Raw genomic sequence first — 21,676 nt, forward strand, 5'->3', positions numbered from 1 at the left:
TAATTTTATACTAGGGACAGTAAGAAGTTAACAATAACTAATAACAAAATAGAACAATTATATCAATATACTGAAATAAAAGTTATGTGCAGGGCCCCTCTGTCTCTCTCGTGCTGTGATAATCCATCTGATAGTCAAGAAGGCCTCGAAGTGATGAATGAGTAGGGAGTCTGTGTAGTATGGATATGCCGGACAAAGGGGTGATTCGTGTCCGGGGCGGCACTGAGCAGGACAGCGTGAGATTTCATCATAGTACTCAGGAAGGCATGCGATTTAAAACTCATGCATTGTTTATTTCTGGAATTTCCCAGTGAATATTTTTGGAGCATGGTTGACCATGGATAACTAAAATGGCAGAAAGTGGAACCACAGGTGTTGGGGGAGCTACTGTGTAGGTGGAGAGTGAGAACAAGAGGCTCCCATGCCCCCAGAACACTGCGTTGGCGACTGCTGTGTTCTTTACCTTTCCACCTGTCCCCTCGCCCCTCCTTGGCCACTTCACATGAGAGCAGAACCCATTCCTTGTCCCTAAGTCAGCTGGCGTTTGCTGATTAGAGCATGCCACTTGCCAACACAGGATGACAACACTGGAATAAACCCACTGTTCGTAACAAACCATTGGGATTATTGAGAAGGAAGTAGAGAATGCTTCGCTTCGGAACTGTGCTCCATCTCCCTGCGGTGATTTCTTTTTTTGCTTCTCTTTCTTGAGGATTTTCTCAGTGGTGCCTGGTCCATGACTAGCTGTTAGTTACTCCTGCTCGAGGAAGTGAAATCAACCATGACCTATATCAACTTCTTGGTGTCACTCTCCCAGTTCTCTTTCTTTAACTTACTCATTTCATTCCTCCCTCTCTTTCTCCTTCCCTTCCTTTCCCTCTCCTTTTTTGGTATGCCAAGTGCTGAGGTCAGTGCTGAGGATGCGGTTGTGACCCAAACAGACGTGGTCCCTGCTCTCTTGGAGCTTAGAGCCCAGAGGCGGACCCAGAAGACCGATAACTAACTATGGAAATACGCATTGTGACCGGGACATAAAGGAGAGAACCAGGGTGCTGGGGAGAATAAATCTTTAGTGACTTTCCCAGTCACCCCTGAAAGAGGCAAGGAATTTTCCTATTCCTCTCATAGCTTTTATATACTTCCCCAAAGTGTTCTCAAAATCTTTTCCTGGAAGTTTACCGTTACTGCTCCAAAGGAACCTAAAATGGTACAGACGTGTGAGATCAAGAACACTTAAAGCGCGTATTTTACCTGTATTTCACTTGTTACTAGCTTCCTCTCGGGTTTATAACTTCCCAGCCACGTGGGATGTATTCGTAGATGGTGTTTTAATCTTGCTAAGCAAAGACGTTGTTACGCTTCATATTCTCTGTATATTGTTGGCCTTGAGTACATGTATTATTGTTTAAAGATCTGCTTTTAACCTCAACTTCTTTTCGAATAGGTTTATATTATTTCTTCCATTGGAAAAATAATGAGGGAAGTAAAGAAAAGGAAAAGTGAATGGGTCTCTCCATGTCACGGAGCAAATCACGTTAGGCAAGAGATCTGAGTAAGCCTGTCTGCTTGGGCCTTGGGGTGTTACTGTGTCGCGCGTCCGGACAAAGTCTGTGTATGTAAAAGCAGCAGGTAGTTTATGGTCATCAGTGGGGGCAATTTTTAAAAGTATAGATATATAAGCATTCCATCCCTTAAGTTCTGCCCCAGGACTTACTGGGGAGTCGCCATTGTCCCCTTTTGAGAGATGTGAATGAGATCAATAAAGTTATCAGCCACATTTGTCTGATTCAAGCTTGGTGTGTGGCTCAAGGAATAACCTTTCTGGGAAGAGGGATGCTTTTTTTAATAGCAAATGGATTAAATGGAGGTAAGTGTGCTTTGCAACAGGCACGCTTAACCTTTTACCTACAGTCAAACGCCAGAATCAGAGAAACTGCATTCAAAGAGGATGTTATAAAAATAAGACTTTTGCTTGATTTGTGCGAGTGGAGAAAAGATTTCGGGAGTCAGATGTATCTGAAAACTGACTTTGTTTGCCTTGCGTGCCTGCCAGTGTGCAACCTCTCAATGGCGATGACTGGCACCACTGAAGGATGGTGGCAGCATACCAGAGAGACCGAGGCGTGTCTCCGTAAGAAGGGAAGGATCCAGTGAACCCCTCTTCACTGGGGGTACGTGCGAGTTGGTGGTGATGCTGATTTGGTGATGGAGGTAGAGGGATTGGGTCATGTGACCTGGGTCAGGGAAGCCCGGACTCAGCTGTAGGGAAGGCCAGAGAGGGATCCTAGGCAAGTCAGAAGGGACTCAGGGTTGGCGGTTTCATTTCCAGGAGCTACAGCAATAGCACAACACCTTTTTCTGGGGAAAACAGTCGCAGAGGCTCATTTTGGTACTTGGCGGAGACTCAGAAAAGCAGAGTGAAAAGTTAGCAACAATAGGAGTCTCTAAAATTTGTGACTGCAGGTGACAGAGTCCCATTTGTGTGATGTATTTAAAACTTTCGTCTTGGGTTAGCCCCCTGGCGTGACTTGTTGGAAGTCTACACCAAACAACAACTCTTTGCCTTCCAGACCGTGCTCAGTCGAGCTGTATTTTCTTCCAGTATGACGACCCCTCGGCTAAGGGAAAGGTCTTTTTCGGAGGCTATCAACCACGGGTTTGCCTGTTAAGTGTACGCGGCAGTCACCTGCCCAGAGTTGACTTTAATGAAGCATCCTTTCCCTTGGAGCCAGCCTGCCTCCCCCCTACCTTCCTTCTCCACCCAGGCAAAGAGCGAAGCCCTCTCTTATGATTTTGCAGAGTTAATAAGGCTGCTCTATTGATTTTGTGAGCCTCTCAGGCACAGGGACTGTGTGGGGGTTGGGCCCAGCACTCATGGTGTGCTTCCTCCAACTGTCTTTCCAGCCCTGGAGCTTTTGTTTTGATTCTGGAAGCTTCCGACAAGGGCTGTATTTCCAAAGGTCAAATGCGCCCGCACATCTCGTCCTTAATGAAGTAGTGCTCGCCGAACTTGCCAGCGTTCTACCTGAGCAGTAGCAGCAGCGGCCTTGTGCCCAGATCCGATTGCTGGACGCTCCACCCTTGAGCAGTGCCTCAAGGAGCCACTGAGGACTATTGGCCAGGGGAATGTGGTCAGAAATGCATGTCTACAGGAATGGGTGAGGCTTCCTCTTTGCTTAGAAAGCCAGAAAAACATCAACAGAGAGCGGCTACAAAGGAGAAAAACATACTCAGGCACTGAACCTTTGGTTCCTTCACCAACAAAACATTGGATGGTTTTTAATGAGGGAATTTCACCTTTTTTTTTTAAAGGAGATAATATTTTTTCAATCACTTTCTTTCTTCCTTTTGTTCTTCTCTTCCATGTTTTCTCCTTCTTTTTCACTTTAAACCTGGTGTGCTCAGATCTACTGATCTCTGAGGAACTGATGTTTCTTTGAGGATGAGAATTTCTTAATACATTGACCTTTTTATTTTGCCTACCAGGAAACTCAGGGCTGAGTTTACTTCCATGCTTGATTCAATAGCATTTTTTTAGCTAAGATTTTTTTTGGAGGAGGGTAACATTTATTTCTGCGTTGTTCTCATTTCAAAGTTTGTTATATGTGCATTTTAAATTAGGAGTGTAAATGTGAAAAGGAAAGTACCTCAGATGATTTTCTAAAACATTTAGTTTCAGGAATATTACTTGGCAACATTAATTTGCCCATAGGGCCTCACTAGTATCTTTGAAACTCTTAATCTTTTCCCAAATTGATATTATTATTATCCAGAAGAACAAGCAATTTCTGTTGAGTAAGTGTACTTGTAAAACTCAACCAAGAGCAAACCAACATTATTGTCAGCCAGAAATATCGGCATGTTTTTTAGGCCCCGGGGATGCATTTCTTGCCGCCCTACAACATGCAGCCCGTGCATCGAATGTCTGATTTCCACACACTCAGCAGGGCTCGGTACACCGCCGCTCACGTCGTGTGCTCTTTCTAGAGCGTCACTGCTCCCTCTCTCCACTTGACAGAAGCTCACACGTTTTCAAGGCCAGCTCAAATGTGACATCTTCACATGGCCTTCACTGGCCTCTCCAGGAGTGAATTGGTTCCTTCTCTGTGTTGCCCTAACGCTTGATTCACCTCTCGTTATTAGTCGTACGTATACCCTGCTATTTTTAATTGCCTGTGTTTCTGTCCCTCTGGCCCTACTATGGCCTGGCCCCTTGTGGGCGGACATCAAGTCCCAGGGTTCTCGAAAGTGTCTAGCACAGTGTCTGATACAAAGGAGAAGTTTGGTCAAAAGTTGTTATGTTAATTTAAAAGAAGCACCAGATACAGTACCCTGTCCCTGAAAGGCCAACAAAATTCAAATAGGTACAGCCTGCTTATCTGGCAGAGTTCTTTCTCCCTGGTCATGCTCCCGTCAGACAAATCAGCCAGTCGGACCCAGGCATCCCAGAGAAGAGCATGCAATGAGGGGTAGTAGTGGCTCCTGTTTAGGAAGTATTTATGGAGAAGTTCCTGGTCACGACAGGGTGCTCAGCCCAAGCAAAGTTTAAAACTTGGTGCCAGACCTCCAGGCTCTTGAAGGCTTGTCATAGCACCGCCTTCCTCCTGCGTGACCTTTCACAAGTGCCATCGCAGCAACTTTCCCATTCTGGTTTGCGGTTCTTCTTCCGAGCAGGGATGCAAGCTGAACGGTGCCGGGCAAGAGTAGCTGAGCAGAGGATGAATGAAGAGCTGCTCATGCGTGATTTCCTCCAGCTGGGCCTCTCCTCAGACAAGGAATTTCATAGGACAGCTGTGGGACGTGTTTATCGCCGTCCCCACCAGTCCCCGCTGTCGTACTCCTGGACTGTTTCACCAGACTACGGTATACACCTGGTCCCTGTGGGAATTTGAGTTTGTGAATCCCCTCACCTAGTTTTGTCAGCAAGGGCATCGTCAGCTTCGAGAGGAAAGCATCCTCAGAAACAACACCTGTCTGCCACAGCACTCCAAGTGCAACTGGGTGGCCTTGTATGGTGAAGCCTCGTCTAGGAGACCAGACAGAAACCGCTGTCCAGAGTCTGCAACTGAGATACTTGGAGGCAAGCAATTCTATGAGCAGAGGGGTCAGAGTAGCAAACTTCATCCTGCTTGAGCCTCGCTCCCCTTAGGCGAGTAAGATTGGGTCATGAGAAACAGGACCAAGGAGGAAATGACTTGAGGAAGGCCACAAAGCTAGTTGTGTAGGAGAAGCTGGTAGAAGTCCCCCTGACTTCGGTCTGTTTGGTCTCCATGACATCGTATTGCCCTTGATTTTCTACACCTATAAAAAGTCCGAAGGTTGAAGGATCTGGATATCTAAGATTGATTAGGCACTTATCCCAATAAGATGCCTAACAACCTGATTTTCAGCAATGATGATGTTCCACTAGCACACATATCTAAATCACAGTGCTGTTTCGCACCCACTGGCCATTGTCCTTTTTAGGTTGTTCCTACCACATGATTATAGACGAAACCACTTGAAAATCATTGTTTAGGTTTCATGTAGGGAACAGGGCCAAGTGCCCATTTTGCCCTTGAGCTGATCTGGTGCCCGAAGTTGGATGGATCCCCCTCCCTGGAGGCATGTTACCTAATAAGAGCCGGCTGTTGGCACCCACAGTGTTTGCGCAGGCGTGGGGTGCCTGCAGTTCTCCTGTTCTCCAGGGCTGCTTCTTCCCTCCTTTTCTTCTTGCTGCTTTCACTCATCCCTTGCCCCTTTCCTAGCTGCATTTTCTGTCTGAAGATGAACAGAAGGGGTGAGTGATTGATAACAGTGGTATTGCAGCGAACCAAGAGCCACAACTGTTCTGAAGGACCTGGGGGAGGGCGAGTGTTGGATCTGGTTTGATCAAATTTGTATTTTGACATTTACTAAAATTAGGACATTTTAAAAATGATTATAACATTCAAATATCCCCTCTTAAAAAGAATATCACTTCTGCTTTCCATATATTTGGCATTAATCCAGTAAAGAAATGAAATTAAATTCTCAGTAAACTGTTTATAAATTTTCCGTGTTCCTCTCTTTACGAAAAGATACTAGATCCATTTCTTTCTGTCTCAGTGATTCCACTTGATGTTGACTGGCTGGAATGACTGAAATCCTGTTTACTTTTTAAAATCCAGCAAGATATGGAACAGGCAGGGAGAGCTCAGAAATCTCCTAATGAAGGGTGCAGCGTAAGCCGAGTGCAGTCTCCCGGGGAGAAATTACATAGAGATGCTAGTGCAAAAGCTTGTGAAAGAAATTTGGGATTGGTGGTTGTGTTTTCAATTTTAAGAGATCTTGAACTTTTGTCAGGCATCCTAATTCCTTCAAGGTTACTGCGAGATGATAGTTTGTTGAATTTTTTAGAATGTTTTGAGGCTCTGGTAGAAGATTCAGAGTTGGACCAGGAAAAGCTTACTCCTTAGTAGTCGAGAAACTTTTTGTTCTGTCTCTGGAATTATCGACAGCACGGCTACAGAACTGTAGAGAGCCCGATTTCCTTTACCAGACAGGATTCCCCACCAGCAGGACTTGAATCCTTGCCGTCTAATGGTCTCACAGGGGGATTCCAAGATGACATGATAAATATTGATAAGCATTTTCAGAAGCTTGAGCAACAGAATTCTCTGTAAACAAGTACATGTCATCTCATGTGGCTTGGACGGGAAAAGCCCAGGTTTCACCTGGCTGCTGCAGCTATGACTTGGGTCCTGATTCTGGTAGCCTGTTTTCTAGAGAGAAGGGAAGGCTTCTACAGATCTCTGACTCAGTGAACTGTGAGGGGGGAGCTCAGGGTGTGCTTTTAACAACAGCCCAGATAAAGCACCCTTTTCCTTAGCAAAAGTGATCCTTTCGTTCACGTAGTTGTTTGCAAATCCTGTGACCGTGAATGTCATTTTCACTTTCTTTTCCCCAAAAGCACATGCAAGAACTCAAGTTGTTTAAGATTAAGCCGAACATGGCCAAATTTCATGGCAATCGCAAATCTAGACACATCAAAATATCTTCTTAATTAAGGTACTGGCTCTGCTGGGGCACACATTCCAGGATTCTCGGCAGAGAAAACATGTTTTCTTTATAGGGGAGTTTTATTAGCAGCGATGTTCCGGTATGTGGTTCGGGTTAATTAATGATGTAGTCACACTGGTGTCTTGCCATGAGTTGTATTCCAGTAAGTAGGGCACTAGGAAATCGAATGGGCATATCCTGTTGTGCCAAAGAGGAACCCTTAATTTGGACCAATAAAATACATCTGAGTGAGGTCTGTCAACAGGGCCGACTAAGCAAAAATTCTTAATACGGATACCACCTGAAACTGAGAATTCTTTCCCCATAAACTATCAGGTAGCACGAGCATTGGTTTCCAAGAGGATATGCTGTTCTAAAACATTTTGTTGGCTGAGGTGATTGAGACCTCAAAGGCCCAGCCCACCCACAAGCTCTGGTGGACCTGACCTCCATTGTGTGAGGAGATTTGTACCAAGAACCACCTTTCCCCCGTGAGTGTTTTTATTCATTCTAAATCACGGCAGTGTTTTAAAACTTAATTTATGTTGTGCATGTGTAGCAAGCTTCCTTGGAGGTTGAAACAACAAAGCAACTGGATTGGAAATTAGATTTCCCCCCTTATGCTGCTAATGTGGTTCTTGTTCCACTGGGATTTCCCCTTTGCATGGGCTGATGATTTCTTTGAAACTGTATGGAAATTGGTTCCGACAGGAACAAAGGGAAGAGGGGATGGTAGTGATGATTCAAATTAGTGTCTCTTCTTCAATGAGCGTCTGGTGCGCCTGAAAGTGCGTGTCATCCCATATCAGCTGAGCCACCTAAGGTTAAGTAGCCAGAGCTACTGGAATCCAAACTTCAAGGGCCTCGGCACTTGATTCTTCCCTGTCAAGTTGGGTTGAATCGTTAATTTGAAACCTGCAACATTGTAGTGTGGGTCAGGAACGGGCCAAGCACAATTTCTGTACATGATGGAAAACCTCTTCCTCTCTCCCTCCTCTTTTGCAGCCAGCATGTGACAGATTTCTCTTGCCTACCATAGCGATTTTCGACCTTTTTCATCTCACGGCTCACTTAAGTAACTACTAAAATTCTGTGGCACACCAAAACAATATATTTTTTTGCCGATCTGACAAAAAAATAGGTATAATTTTGATTCATTCACACTGATGGCTGTTGTGTTGGCTGTTGTCATTTTTTTCTTTGACCATCTAAGGGAAAAGAGGTCAGTGCCCTGTACAATCAGGGAGTGCATGTTTTGAAAAACCTTGCGACACACCGATTGAAAATCGCTGGCGTGGCATAATGAACAGAAGAGGGAATGGCTTTGTGGCCATGGGAAGAATGACAGGTTTAGAAAAAGGCATCTGAAATACATGAAAAAGAACCTACACTTCATTGTCAGGGGCGTGTGTGTGCACACATACATATGCTCACAGACACACGTGCACATGAAACCCATGAAGCTTCTATTCAGTATTCGCACCCTTAGCTCTTGCCTGGTTCAAACGCCATACTCTCTTAATTGGATTTTGGCTCACTTCCAGTTTCAGTATTTGAGGGTTCCGTATCTGTGAAATAATGATCCTGAAATAAATAGCACCTCTCCGTAGAGATGTCTTTTTTATGTAAAATTCTTAAAGGGAATGGAGAGGAAAGAAATGCTCCTGTGTTTAGGAAGTTATGGGAAAGTCACCCGAATGGGCCAAAAGAGGAGTTTCCAGGGACCTCATCTGTGGAAGTAGAGTGTATGGCTGTGCAAGATGATAGAAGACACGAGTTTCTGATGACTGCGAGGTTTGAATGGGCTTTGCGTTTAAGGTCCGTTGAATGTGGGGATGCCAATATTGGGGACCGAATTGATGTGATCCTCAAGTGCTTCTGAGACCAGTGGCTAGAGATGCCTTTATCAGGGAGGTTCATTTGGGTGATAGAAATGGCAATAAATGACGTCAAGTGAGTTGAGCCCCTTTCTTTAATCCGTTCCCTCAGGACAGCAGTTAATAAGCACCGGGTTTGGAGGCCAGAAGAGGGGTGGGTTTTGTTCGTCTCTGTGACACTCAGGGCATATGATGCAACATGGACTGCTGAGAAGAAATACCCTCTTTGCACCTGTTTGAAACGGGCAGATGTGAGGACCAAGACTGACCGCTTCGTCTTGAGAAGAGACTCCATTTCACTACTTTCTGACGAGTGTGAGTCTGTGAGTGCTGAGAAGTTATGATTGAGCCTTTTGACCTAATGAGGCAGACACAGTAGGGTCAAATGAGCTGGGGAGACCAGGTAACACCTTCTGGAATTCCAGGATTGATTAATCAATTGGTCCATATATTCATTCACCTAGTAGGTCTTGAATGCCTTTTCCAGGCACTGTACTCCCTACACAGGTGCACAGTCTCACTTCTGCCCTGTGGCCTTTTTTGGACCTCTCAGTTTGGGATACCGGATCTGTATCAGAGAGTAAGCACCAAAAATTTTTTTTTAATTGAAAAACATTGAAGAGATAATAGATGAAATCACCTGTAGTTAAATCTTTAAATACTGAAATGTTGGTAATAAATGTATACACATTGTTTCTGATGCTCTTGGGGTGAAGAAGGAAGAATTTTTGGTTTTCATCATGCTCTTGGATCCCTGCCTGACCAGGATTGTGCTCACTGTTGCTTTTCAACTGGATTGCTTTTTGAGAGTTGCTCCATCCATCCATCCATCCATCCAACCATCCATCCACCCACCCATCCATATGACAAATGCTTGAGGCAGGCTGTGAATCAGGGCTCGTTGTGTTTGAATAGCCCACATCCCAGTGAAATTTACATTTAGATGCTGCTGGGGCTGATATCCATGATGAACCAGAGAACTGGTTTTATAGCATCATATTAACTTGGATTAGTGAGTGTCTTAGGCTTTGTGATCGAGGCAGTGAGGCCCCTGTGCAGAGGAAGGTCCATCTACCACCTCCTTCCAGGTTCTTCCCAATCGAGCAGCAGAGGCATTTGTCAGTGTCTTTGACCCTGTTCTGAACCAGCCCAGCCATTCTCACTTTGCAGTCTTGACTTTTCTCCTCCTATTTCCCAGCATCCCAGAACTCCAGACTAGTAGGCTCCTTCAAAGTCCAGTCTACCTGGTGCGTGAGAAAACGGATCCCAAGGAGGAAAGTCTCAGCCTGAGTTTCTTGTTTACTTAACCTTTTATGCGCACCAGCTTTACTTTGACAGTCATTTGGTATCGTTTATTTCCCCTTTCCATTTGTTTACATTTATTGTCTTCTTGGAGGTGGAGTGAAAATTAGCCACAGCACACACAGTGACAGTTGCAGGCCCTGCTCCCAGCACGTGACGCAGATCAAGTGATCGCATCCTCACACCCTCCCGTGTGGGAGGGTATATTATCATCTCATTTTACAGGTGAAGAAACTGAGGCACAGAGAGGTTAAGCAACTTGCCCAGTAGTGATGGGAACTGGTAAGTCTTGAACCTGAGTCTGGACCCAGGTGGTCTGGCTCCAGGGCTGGTAGTCTTACCTGCTTGCTCTCTTCTGCCTCCGAGTACATGCAGGGCCAGTCTGTCTCCTTAGCAGCACAGTGGCACACCCACGCAGCCATCGTAAATACTTCGGGAAACCCCAGATACCTCAGATTAGGTAAATGTACAACCATCCAGGTCAGGAAAAGCGGCTTAGGGCTTGCCTTCATTACTTTCTGACTGCCATCTTTCACAGCCTGAGGAGTGTGACAGACACCCCTCCCAGCACCCCCACATTGTCTTCCACATTCCACAGTGGAAGTTGAAAACTCTGTTTTCAACAAATTATCCTCTGGGATCACCAGCCACTAAATTGCATCTGCCACCCAGGGCCCCAATGGGATTTGAACCTGTTGTTTTTGGGAAATTTGTATATGTGTGCAACTGTGCTTTGGGGTAAAAGAAGCAATTGTGTAGATATATATACACATATATACACACACACACATATACACACATATATGTGTGTGTGTGTGTATACACACACGCACACATTTATATGGTGTATTTAATTAACCCAACTGAGAAGGATATAATATTGTTTCAGAAGGAAGTCAATGAAACGAGTTTGCTTTAAAAAAAAATCCCAGTAGCCTGAGTCAGGCTGTGCAAGTGATTTAGGAGAGGAAGGGGAGGTGATGTAATGGGTTCGGCATGTTCCCGTCTTGGCCGCTCTGTGCAAAGGGGCCGGGGGAGTTTGGGAGGGTGTGTACCAAGTGAACAGGAGCCGGTGGGGGTAAGAGCAGGTTGTAAAACAGGATTAATCACCCCTTGTCAGACCTTTCCCTGGAACTGTGTTGTCAGTAATTTTGGTTTGAATGAAGGCTGTCTAGCCAATTAATGTTTGTTTCCTTTGGCAAGCCCTGTTGGGGAAAAGGATGAGATTGGTGAATTTAAATTTTTTGTTTTGTTCCTGCATTTTGGAAGAAGAGGCGAGTAACGTGAGTTTGGGTTTGTAATGAAAGCTCCCCTGCCTGCCCCCCCACCCCCTTAAGAGGCAAGAGGCAAGACATGGCCAGCTGGTGCCTTGAACTGACACAGGTGCAGAGGCTGTGGGGGGTGGGGAGCCAAGAATAATTACAGGTTTCTGAAGCATTAGGCTTGCCTGACACAAGCACTGATGGTGAAAACTGCTTTTTATGGAAAATTAATGGCGAAGCTGAAAAACTGTCGGGGCCGTTGTTGTTCTTGGGAAGCCATCATTTCTCGGGGGTGGGGCTTCTCCCAGGTCCTTGGCCCAGGTCCTTGGCCCAGGTCATGAGCTTCTGGGACAGAGTGCCCCCTTTCCCAAGCAAAGAGGACGAGTGCGCTCCTGCACGGGGATGGGGTTTTCCTTTAGGAGTGTCTCTTATGCATTTTTCTTTCCGTCTTAAACTTCACTTTCAGCCAAGATCTAAGTCTTGGCTCTAGTGTAGGATGGTTTTTTAGGGACTCTTAAGGCATGAATTTAATTTTGTCTATGAAAATGTAATGACCAAAGCAAAGACAGCTAATGAAACTTATTTTCAAGCTATAGAGTAGCAGATGGGATTTCTTCCAGTATGTGTCCAACTACACGGAGGCTTAGTTGGGACAGAAGACAATAGCAGACCCAAGTATGTGGTCCAGCTTGCTGTACATGAGCAGTGGTGTCTCTTGACCACTCAGAAGACTGACTCTAGTTATGGCCTAAGTAACTAGCCAGGTGATAACGAGTGAGTCTTCTTCAACAGCCGTTGAGGGTAGAGGCCAGACTGATAGACTTCACACTGGCATGTTCTGAAAAGTGGCCTCTGGGAAAACAATGCTGGACCAAGATACAAATACCTCCGGGTGCATGGGCCATCAGGTCCCTCGTGGAGACCATTAACTTAAGGATCACAGTCGCCATGAAGGAAGACGGGGCTTTTCCAAGTTGGTGGAGGTATCGGGGAGCCCAGTGCCATCTTTCAAGGCACATAAGACCTGGGCCCCCCATCTTTGCCCAGGTTGTGTGACTTTAAAACTCACTTTAACATTTAATTCAGATTTGAGTTGTTTGGGGCATTTCTTTATATGCAGCAACTAAGGAATCCTTGGAAGATGAAAGAGGTTTTTGAGGCGTTTATTTCAAAGACATCACCCTCTTCCCCAGGCCTCTATTCTTGTCTTCTTCCTTCCCTACTTCCCCGAGGAAAATATACCAACACACATTTTCTTTCATGTTGGAACAATTTACAGAGAAGTGCTGAAGAGGTTGTGGTAGAAATTCCCCGACTTGCACGTTTATTTAGAATTCAGTTAATTTTCACAGCGTTGTCTCTCAGAATTTACAAATTACTAGAGGGAAATATTTAATTTGGCTTCAGCTCCAGCAACCAGTTGACGTGAGAAACAGCGGAGAGAAATGCGATCTCACACGGTTCCAGTACGGTGGTTATTTTGTGGAGTTCAGCAGTTCTGACAGTGATGTGTACTACCGGCGTACCTCTGGGGTGTGCTGTTGATGGTTGTTGTTGTTTTTTTTAACCTAATAGCTAAAAAATGCAGTAAGAGATTTTCTCTTATCCTATATACTTGTTTACCCACATTTTCTAGACTAAATTCATTCTCTCCTAACCTTCTACCCTAATATTCTCTGGCAATGAAAGTCAAGAAAAAGTAAACATTTATTTAAAATTTATATAGGAGTCACTTTCTGGATCTTAGAAGGTTGATTCTTGTCACTGGTTCATATATCTTTTCTGTGCAAGTTAGGTTCAGTGTTAGGTTCTCCTTCTCAAACCTGCTTTGAAATGTCTAGGAAGACAGGCAAGAAACTTGAAGTGCTTGGTGTCAGAGGTTCTCCCGTGGGCTTACTGAACTCGCTCATCACGGTGCTTCTGTCCCCTCCACCAGCCCCTGACAAAAATGGTACCAGACCTCTCTGGCCATGCTGACTGCTTCCTTTCCCATCTTTCAACTTGGACCTAATTTTAAAAGACTAGAAATGTGTCAGAATTATTACATCATATCATCCTTGGGAGGGAAATAAATCATACAATTCCCATAAATACCAATCTTTGCAATCCTACAGAGGTTTCCAAGTTGATTTCAGGGGTCAAAAAAATAAAGATTTTGCTAAAAAGTGTGATGTGTAGGCGCATTCATACTGAGCTAGAAAAGGATGGTATTTTAGAAGATTGCTTTTAAAAAGAAGCCCAAATTACCCTCCTATCTGTAGTTTGTTTGTGTCACTTGCAAATTTCACTCTGGAATATAGATGAAGATTTCAAAGCATAAAAAAGTAATTAAGCTTTGGGACACTCCCAGGAGAAAGGTAAGAGATTCGTCTCCTTGTTGCTGTACCTGAGACCCTCTGGGGACTATGGCACCATGGCTAATAGCACGTGACAAAACCACACATAGTAAATGTCAGGAAGGGGCTCCCACGGGCAGCCAAGTGCAGTTCACCTGTGGTGTGCAATTACCTGGGAGAGCGCTCTTTCCGGGAAGTCACGCCCACCCCTTGCTCACTGGAAAAGCATCAGCAGCATTATCGTTGTCACCAGATCAAGGTCTGATCTCAGAAGAAGCATGACTTGACGAATTTCCGTGAAGTGGAAAGCTATATTTCTGCATATTTTGCATCTGTGTTCTTTCTACAATTTTTTTTTCTGTCTTTGTACTTTTAATTCTTGAACCTTTTAGGTGAATGAAATAGGTGGGATACTTGGGATTAATACTTGGCAGTTAGCTGAAGGGACCACAGATGACTAATAATTGATTACAAACATAGGTGGCATTTTATTTCAATGATTCTATATTATTCCAGGAAAAAAATTAGCAAAATGCAACTTCTTTTATTTATTTATTTTTGACTCACCAACTCAAGTATACATGGACCCAAAGATGTCCAAGAATTTCTCATAATGGCACAGTTATTGAGTGGTGGCAAAAATAGTGGACCCATGACTTGGTATCCTGTTCAAATGAAAAGACACAGAAATAAAAACTAGGGCATTTTGTGTTCTAAACCCTTGGTTTTAAAGGGGTGGCGCTGGGGAACCTGAGCTAGAGTCTGCCCCACCCGGACCCAGATGTGACCAGAGCGATGGTGATGGGACAGGGTTGTGAGGTGATTCTGGCTCGCTTTTCCAGAAACTTCTACCTCTTACAACTCTACATCGCTTCAGACACTGAGACACCTCTGCCATCCGAGATGACACCGGTAGAAGTTTAGCTCTAAGTGATTGTTTTTATTGGTTGAGAACCCATGTGGTATAACTACTATGATCATTGCTTTTACGGAGATCATGGTCTTAATAAACCAGACACACCCACCGGTTTATGGGCTCTTAGATGCATTTTGGAGATACTCTTTAATTGTTGAGGATTGAGGAGGGGTGGCTTTCAACACTTGGCAGTCAGCTACTTTCAACACCATTTTTTTTCTAGGCCAGACTTTACTGAAAGAGACTTTATGTTGAACTTGGAATGAAAATGATCAGTGGGAGGGAAGGTGAAAGGATGTGTCAAGCATATGGGCATAATGTGAAGTAAAGAGAGGAAAACAGGTGAAGGATGATTCTTCGGGGAGGGTTGTAGGACAAATGGCAGAAGTGCCCAGATATGTGTGTAATCCTGACGGACAGGTTTTATGGAATTTATGGTGAGATAAGGACAGGTTGAACAAAAGTCATGTTGGCAACCTTGGCATCATCATACCCCTATATGACCCAGTTTTGGTTTGTTTTTAAAGATTTTATTTATTGTTAGGGAGGGAGAGAAACATCGATCTGTGAGAGAAACTGACCGGTTGCCTTTCGAAAGCCCCCAGTCAGGGACCTGCCCTGCAACCCAGGCATGCGCCCTGGTGGGGAATTGAACCTTTTGTTCTGCAGGACAACGCCCAGCCCACTGAGCCGCACCAGTCAGGGCTATATGACCCAATTTCTTACGTATCTCCTGAGCCTGTGAAAGTACCCCTCACCAATAGCTAGGAGATTTTGGTAAACTTAATTTGTACTACAAGACTTGGGACATCCTGTTCCCTGTCAACTTCTCACTGTGGAACCTGTCATAGAAGTAGTAGGCATGGCAATAATAGGTTTGAATTTTTTTTAAACTAGGTCTTGGATTATCTCTTTTAATAAGCATGTTTCAACAAGCGGTAAGGTTATGAACAGAATGGAGAAGGTATTAAAAAAGATTTTAGGGTGATCAGTTCAAAACTGATTCCATGTGGTATTGTTAGGCACCTAGGAGAAGAAAGCATGCATTTCAAAGTTGAGATATCAGAGAGCCTTTCAAAAGCTCAGCTGTGACTCGAGTAATAAGAAAACCCCTTTGCACCAGGTCCATTTCCATCCCATTGCTGACCCTAGTGGATTTTCGAGGGGGTGGAGGTTGAGCCAGTGGCTCCAGCCTTGAGTTGTATTGTTAGATGAGGCCGAGGGAAACCTTATTTTTCCAAGTTAAGGTACGAGGCAGACATAATCTGTCATTAAACTTATATCTACCAACTCAGATTTGGAGTTTGCTGTCTAGAGTGTCATCGGGACAGAGTAAATTTTGGGTTTTGGTGGAAAAACAAACACTTGAACTCTACATCCAAATGTATAGTCTGAAGATGCACCTGGTTTGCTGTTGGGTGTTTTCTTCTCTTTCTCCCTCTCTCTTTTGAAATTATTTAGACTTACAGAAAAGTTGCAAAATTAGTACTTAAAGTTCCTGTATATACTTTGCTCAGCTTCCCCTACTATTACATAACCATGGTACAATGATCAGAACCAGGAAATTAGCATCGATATGATACCGTTAACTGATCTGTGCACTTTGAAACGCAAATTTTTCCCACCAGCGTCCTTTTTAAAATCCAGTATCCACGCCAGGGTTCATTGCATTTTCTTGTATCTCCTTAGCCTCCTTCACTCTGTGGCAGCTTTTCAGCCCTCCTTTGTTCTTCATGACTTCGGTACTTTTAAAAAATACCAGCTAGTCATTTTATGAGTGCCCCTCAGTTTGGAGGGGTCTGGTGTTTTCTCCTGATCAGGTGGAGGTTATGTGGTTCTGGCAGGAGTGACCCAGAATAACATTGCACTCCTGTCAGCCTGTCATGGCAGTGGTACGTGACATGAGTGTGTCTTATGACAGATGCTGCCTCCTTTGATCATGTGATTCAGGTGGTACACGCCAGGTTTCTCTACTGTGAAATGACTGGTTTTGCCTTTGTAACTAATATTTCGTTGGGAGGTACACTTTGAGACTAGGCAGGTATCTTGTTTCTCATTATCCTCCCATCTACTAATTTTAACACCCATTGGTGATTCTTGCCTGTAGTTGTTATTATTGTGTTGTTTGCCTAATGGAGATTTTCTGTTTCCATCATTCCTTCTGTGTTTATTAATTGCAATTTTACTGTAAGGAGGAGCTGACTCTTCTTCATTTGTTTGTTCAGTTATTTACTTCTATCACTACAGACTCATAGGTATTAATTTTATTCCATGGGTTAGACACCATTATTGTCATTATTCATTTTTGTTGTTTAAATTGTCCAGACTTGGCCATCCAGAGCTCCTTCAAGTTGGCACCTGAGTCTTTTTGACATACCTCCATCACTTTATGAGCACACTTCCTTACCTTCTGGTACCACAAGATATTCTAGGTTCTTTTCTATTCTTTGCCCCAGCCTTTGAATCAACTATTTCTCCAAGGAGTCCTGGTTCCTTTATTGGACAATGATATTTAGAAGCCAAGACCTCTGTGGCAGGGGTGCTCATTGCTACTGGAGTATCTTTGCTTGTAGATTCTTCCCATAGACAGAGCTATACTGTGTGTGTGTGTGTGTGTGTGTGTGTGTGTGTGTGTGTGTGTGTAGAGAGAGAGAGAGAGAGACTCATACATGTATATACACATTTATTTCTATATATACCTCTGTGTGGTTGTATTAAAATCTATGTGTAACTAATGATACCTCAAAATCTAATTAAACATCATAAGGCATTTCTTTCTTTTTTAAAATAAAGTTCTTGTAATCATTTTAAAAATTGGAGACAAACTTTCTCTTTGGCTTGGAAATAATCTAACATTAAAACCCACCTCATTCTTAACATTTCAGTCTTCAACATTCTTGATGAGTTTTTGATTGACAGAATCTTCTCTAAGCTTTATCCCTAGCATGTATTACAAGAAGTTGCTTTCTCAAGACAAAAATTATTCCACAATGATTTCATAGGGCTATTCAGCACATCTTAATGGGTACTCATGCTTCTGTAATTCTCAGATGGAATAAGAATGTCCTTCATCGGGGTTGCAAGTGACAGCTTCTCTTAAGCGGTCCAGACTTTCCCAGATTTTAGTGATGGGAGGTATCTTCATACTTAGATCATTAGTATGACCCGTGTGCACCTGGGACTCAAACTAGGGCATACTGGATAGGTTGTTACTATTATTTTTAAATATTCACCTGAAGATGTTTATTGATTTTGGAGAGAGAGGAAAGGGAAAGAGAAACATCAGTCAGTTGAACTTACAGGCTCTCAGATGGGGCTTAAACCCACATCCTAGATATATGCCCTGACCAGGAATCGAACCCACAACATTTTGGTGTACAGGATGATGCTCCAACTAACTCAGCCACCCTGACTAGGTTATTTTTTACATTTTTTACACTCTCCTAGGAGAGTATGTAAATATGCTTAAATATCTTCAGTTCCTCAGAACTCTGAATATAAGGAAATAAGAGCTTCGTAACAATCACAGCAAGTTTTTAGTGACTTTAAAATCTTTGAGCTACAAAACACATAAAAGGACAGAACATGTAAAACCTCTATTTATAGACAGTGGTGACTGGGGGCGTAAACTAGTACTTGCACGTGAGGCGGAGAACGGCCTCAAGGACTGCTTATACCCCACGACTCCGCTGGTTTTTACCTGGACCGTATCTGTGTCCCCAAAGTCTGGTTCTGCTGTTTGGACAAAACTAAAGAAGCACTACAATTGTGTTCCAGAAGACACGGGTTAGTGGTCATTTCCAGGATTGCCAGCCTCAGTCTGGTTCAGGATAGGGTGTCTGCATTTGGCTTTTGTCATGTGGAGTAGAGTAGAATGATTAAAGTAATGGTATAAAGTTGATGTTATCTTTGTTTGATAGACATTATGTACCTGTTGGGTGCCAGACACTGTGCTTGGAAGGTGACAGCTTAAAAAGAGAAGGGGAGCCCTGGCTGGTGTGTCAGTGGATTGAGGGCCACCTACTTCAGCCTGAGAACCAAAGGGTCGCCAGTTCGATTCTCAGTCTAGGGCACATGCCTGGGTTGCTGGCCAGGTCCCCAGGAGGGGGCATGTGAGAGGCAACCACACATTGATGTTGCTCTCCCTCGCTTTCCCTCTTCCTTCCCCTCTCTAAAAATAAATAAATAAAATCTTTAAAAAAGAGAAAGAGAAGGAGAAGTTTAAGGGAGGTTTCAGGAGTAAGATCCTTTAATTCAGAAGTGAATTACCTGGAGCTTAGACTGAGGGTTTTAATACTGCAGAGAAGAAAATTACAATTTCTAGCAATGAATGAGATGGGAAAAGGAAAGGGAAATTTTGAGGCATAGACTTCAGAAAAGGGGCAAGTATAGGCAGTGCAATTTTTTAGACCTGAGAAGGTGGTAGTGTTGCCCGTTGCAAACATGCAGTGGTGGGAAGCTACTCAGCAAGAGCTGTTACTTAATAAGTGAAGCAGAATTAAAAGTTACTTTTCCAAATAAGCTTTCCTTGGCTAATACCTCCACATTATAGAGTGTAGAATTCATTGTCCATTCATCTCCTAAGAGCTTATCAGCACACTTTATTATTGTGTTACTTGCTGTCACTTTGCTTCATAAAGTTACATCATTTTTAGCTTGTAATTGCTTATTCTGTCCCTGCATCTCAAGGATCTCTTACTGTCTTCTCCTCCTAATGTGCAGGCAGCCCTGCACCTTGCTGTGAAGACAGTAGTTGAATGAACACTTGTGACATGAGAGTTGAATGAAGATTGGAACTAGTCATTAGTTTATACTATTAAAAACCAACAGTGAGACCCGAAGGTGATTCATAGGTACAAGTCTGTTTTTCTAATTCAGTAATGCAGAGTTTTACCAGAAGGCTGATTTAAAAACCAATCTTTTGAAATGTCACCACAATAAAATCCTTGACAGATGCAACACAACTAGGTCTATCATTAAAATATATTCTTAACAGAATAAAGGCCTAGAATCAGAACACTGGTTGAAAACACAGAAGCTGTACAGAGGCAGTGAATTAGGAGCTAGTCACATTTGAAATTTGCCATCAGTATTTCTTTGTTGAAGCTCAAAAGTTAGAACAAATTGAGCTGGTGCAAGTAAGCACCATGGTTTTTTTCCCAGGTTCTGGAAGAGTAGGATTTTTAAGTGAGGAAAGCTTTTAAACCAGAAATTTAAATATCCACTTTTGCCATAAAAGTGCTTCCACCATCTTACAAAAGACTCAGATGCACCAGGGATGAAGATTTGTTGAAATTGTGACCTCCTGGTTCCTTTTTCTCTGTTTCTTTACTGGTTGAAAACTTCATGTTGAAGTTAAATTGGGTTTTATCTTTAACAAGTCAGATAGCTGTGTTTGATTAAAATGGACTTGTGCTCCTTGCCACAAAATATGTAGCAGTTGTGTTTTGAATGACTTACTGTGAACAACAGGGGGGCTTGTACAGGTATTCTTTTAGGACAGCGTTCATTCCTGATGGGCAGGGATCCGTGCTCCAGGCAGGACTTGATGTGGGCTGCTTGTGCCTGAGGTCGCCCCTTAGTTCGGGGGGATGTGGTTTGTTCTTCAGAGCAAGCTGGGAAATTGGCTTAGTTTTGTGATTTGCTCATCTACTTGAGAAATAAAGTTGGCCTAGGGGGAGTCTTGTCTTGCTGTGGAGACCTTGTCTGACTCTGCTGCTTCGTGCTTAGGTGGGAACTCTTAGGGAAGCCTGGAGCATCTCACCTGCTGAATTGGATTGTGGGGCAGGAGATCAGTTTAACCTTGAATGTTCTCTGGGACCTGGATAGTGCGAGAGAGCCCTCCTGGGCCTCTAGTTTCACATCAAGTGTAGTGGTTGAACTCACTCATATGATGTGACCTTATGAACCCTTCAGGAGTATTCAAGGAGTCAATAACAAGGTCACACCTCCCAGTAGGAGACTTTCAGATACGGGCCGTGAAACCATTCTCTGTATCTTTCTGAATCTTCCTCCTCTGCCTGTCATCTTGTGGCCTCATGGTATTCTTTGCCTCTGATAGCTGTTTCTCTCCCCCCTCCCTCCCCTCTGCAGACATGCCTTGAATTGGAACGCTACCTACAGACGGAGCCCAGGAGGATCTCGGAGACCTTTGGCGAGGACTTGGACTGTTTCCTCCACGCTTCTCCTCCCCCGTGCATTGAGGAGAGCTTCCGGCGCTTAGACCCCCTGCTGCTCCCTGTGGAAGCGGCCATCTGCGAGAAGAGCTCGGCAGTGGACATTTTGCTCTCTCGGGACAAGTTGCTATCTGAGACCTGCCTCAGTCTCCAGCCAACCAGCTCTTCTCTAGACAGCTACACAGCCGTCAACCAGGCCCAGCTCAACGCAGTGACCTCATTAACGCCCCCGTCATCCCCTGAGCTCAGCCGCCATCTGGTCAAAACCTCACAGACTCTCTCAGCCGTGGATGGCACAGTGACGTTGAAACTGGTGGCCAAGAAGGCCGCACTCAGCTCAGTAAAGGTGGGAGGGGTGGCAACGGCAGCTGCAGCCGTGGCGGCAACCGGGACAGTTAAGAGCGGACAGAGCGACAGTGAACAAGGAGGGGTGGGGGCTGAGGCATGCCCCGAAAACAAGAAGAGGGTTCACCGCTGTCAGTTTAACGGGTGCCGGAAAGTTTATACAAAAAGCTCCCACTTAAAGGCCCACCAGAGGACTCACACAGGTAGTGGTACAAGTTGGCCGCACGTGGTTTCTTCTTTTTCCTCCCTTAGCCTCCTGGTGGGAAGGGCTTCTCTTTATTCCATGGCGTCCCTGCCAACCAGGAGGTGATGGGAAGGCAGGAGGGCCTGGGTGGGGATCTCCAGAGGTCCTGAGCACAGGACATGGGTTTGTCACTCATGTCAAACTCGTGTTTGGCTGGTGAGACCCTTTCAGAGGCAATGCTGACCCTGTACAGCATAG

The 21,676-nt window shown here is 44.3% G+C and overlaps 1 protein-coding gene across 2 annotated transcripts in view; it reads left to right on the top strand.

Moving 5' to 3' along the window:
- The window catches only part of KLF7 (Kruppel like factor 7), an 84,018-nt gene that overhangs the window by 19,201 nt on the left and 43,141 nt on the right, over positions 1-21,676 (top strand). Inside the window, exon 2 of one of the 2 annotated variants that reach the window (XM_045853241.1) lies at positions 20,807-21,437. In XM_045853241.1, coding sequence (XP_045709197.1) covers positions 20,807-21,437 — 631 coding nt within the window. The remainder of the gene's footprint in view (positions 1-20,806; positions 21,438-21,676) is intronic. The other variant, XM_045853251.1, reaches the window with a different exon arrangement.

Source organism: Phyllostomus hastatus, unplaced genomic scaffold (assembly GCF_019186645.2).
Source record: "Phyllostomus hastatus isolate PE091 unplaced genomic scaffold, TTU_PhHast_1.1 phas_contig_137, whole genome shotgun sequence".
Lineage (NCBI taxonomy): Eukaryota > Metazoa > Chordata > Mammalia > Chiroptera > Phyllostomidae > Phyllostomus > Phyllostomus hastatus.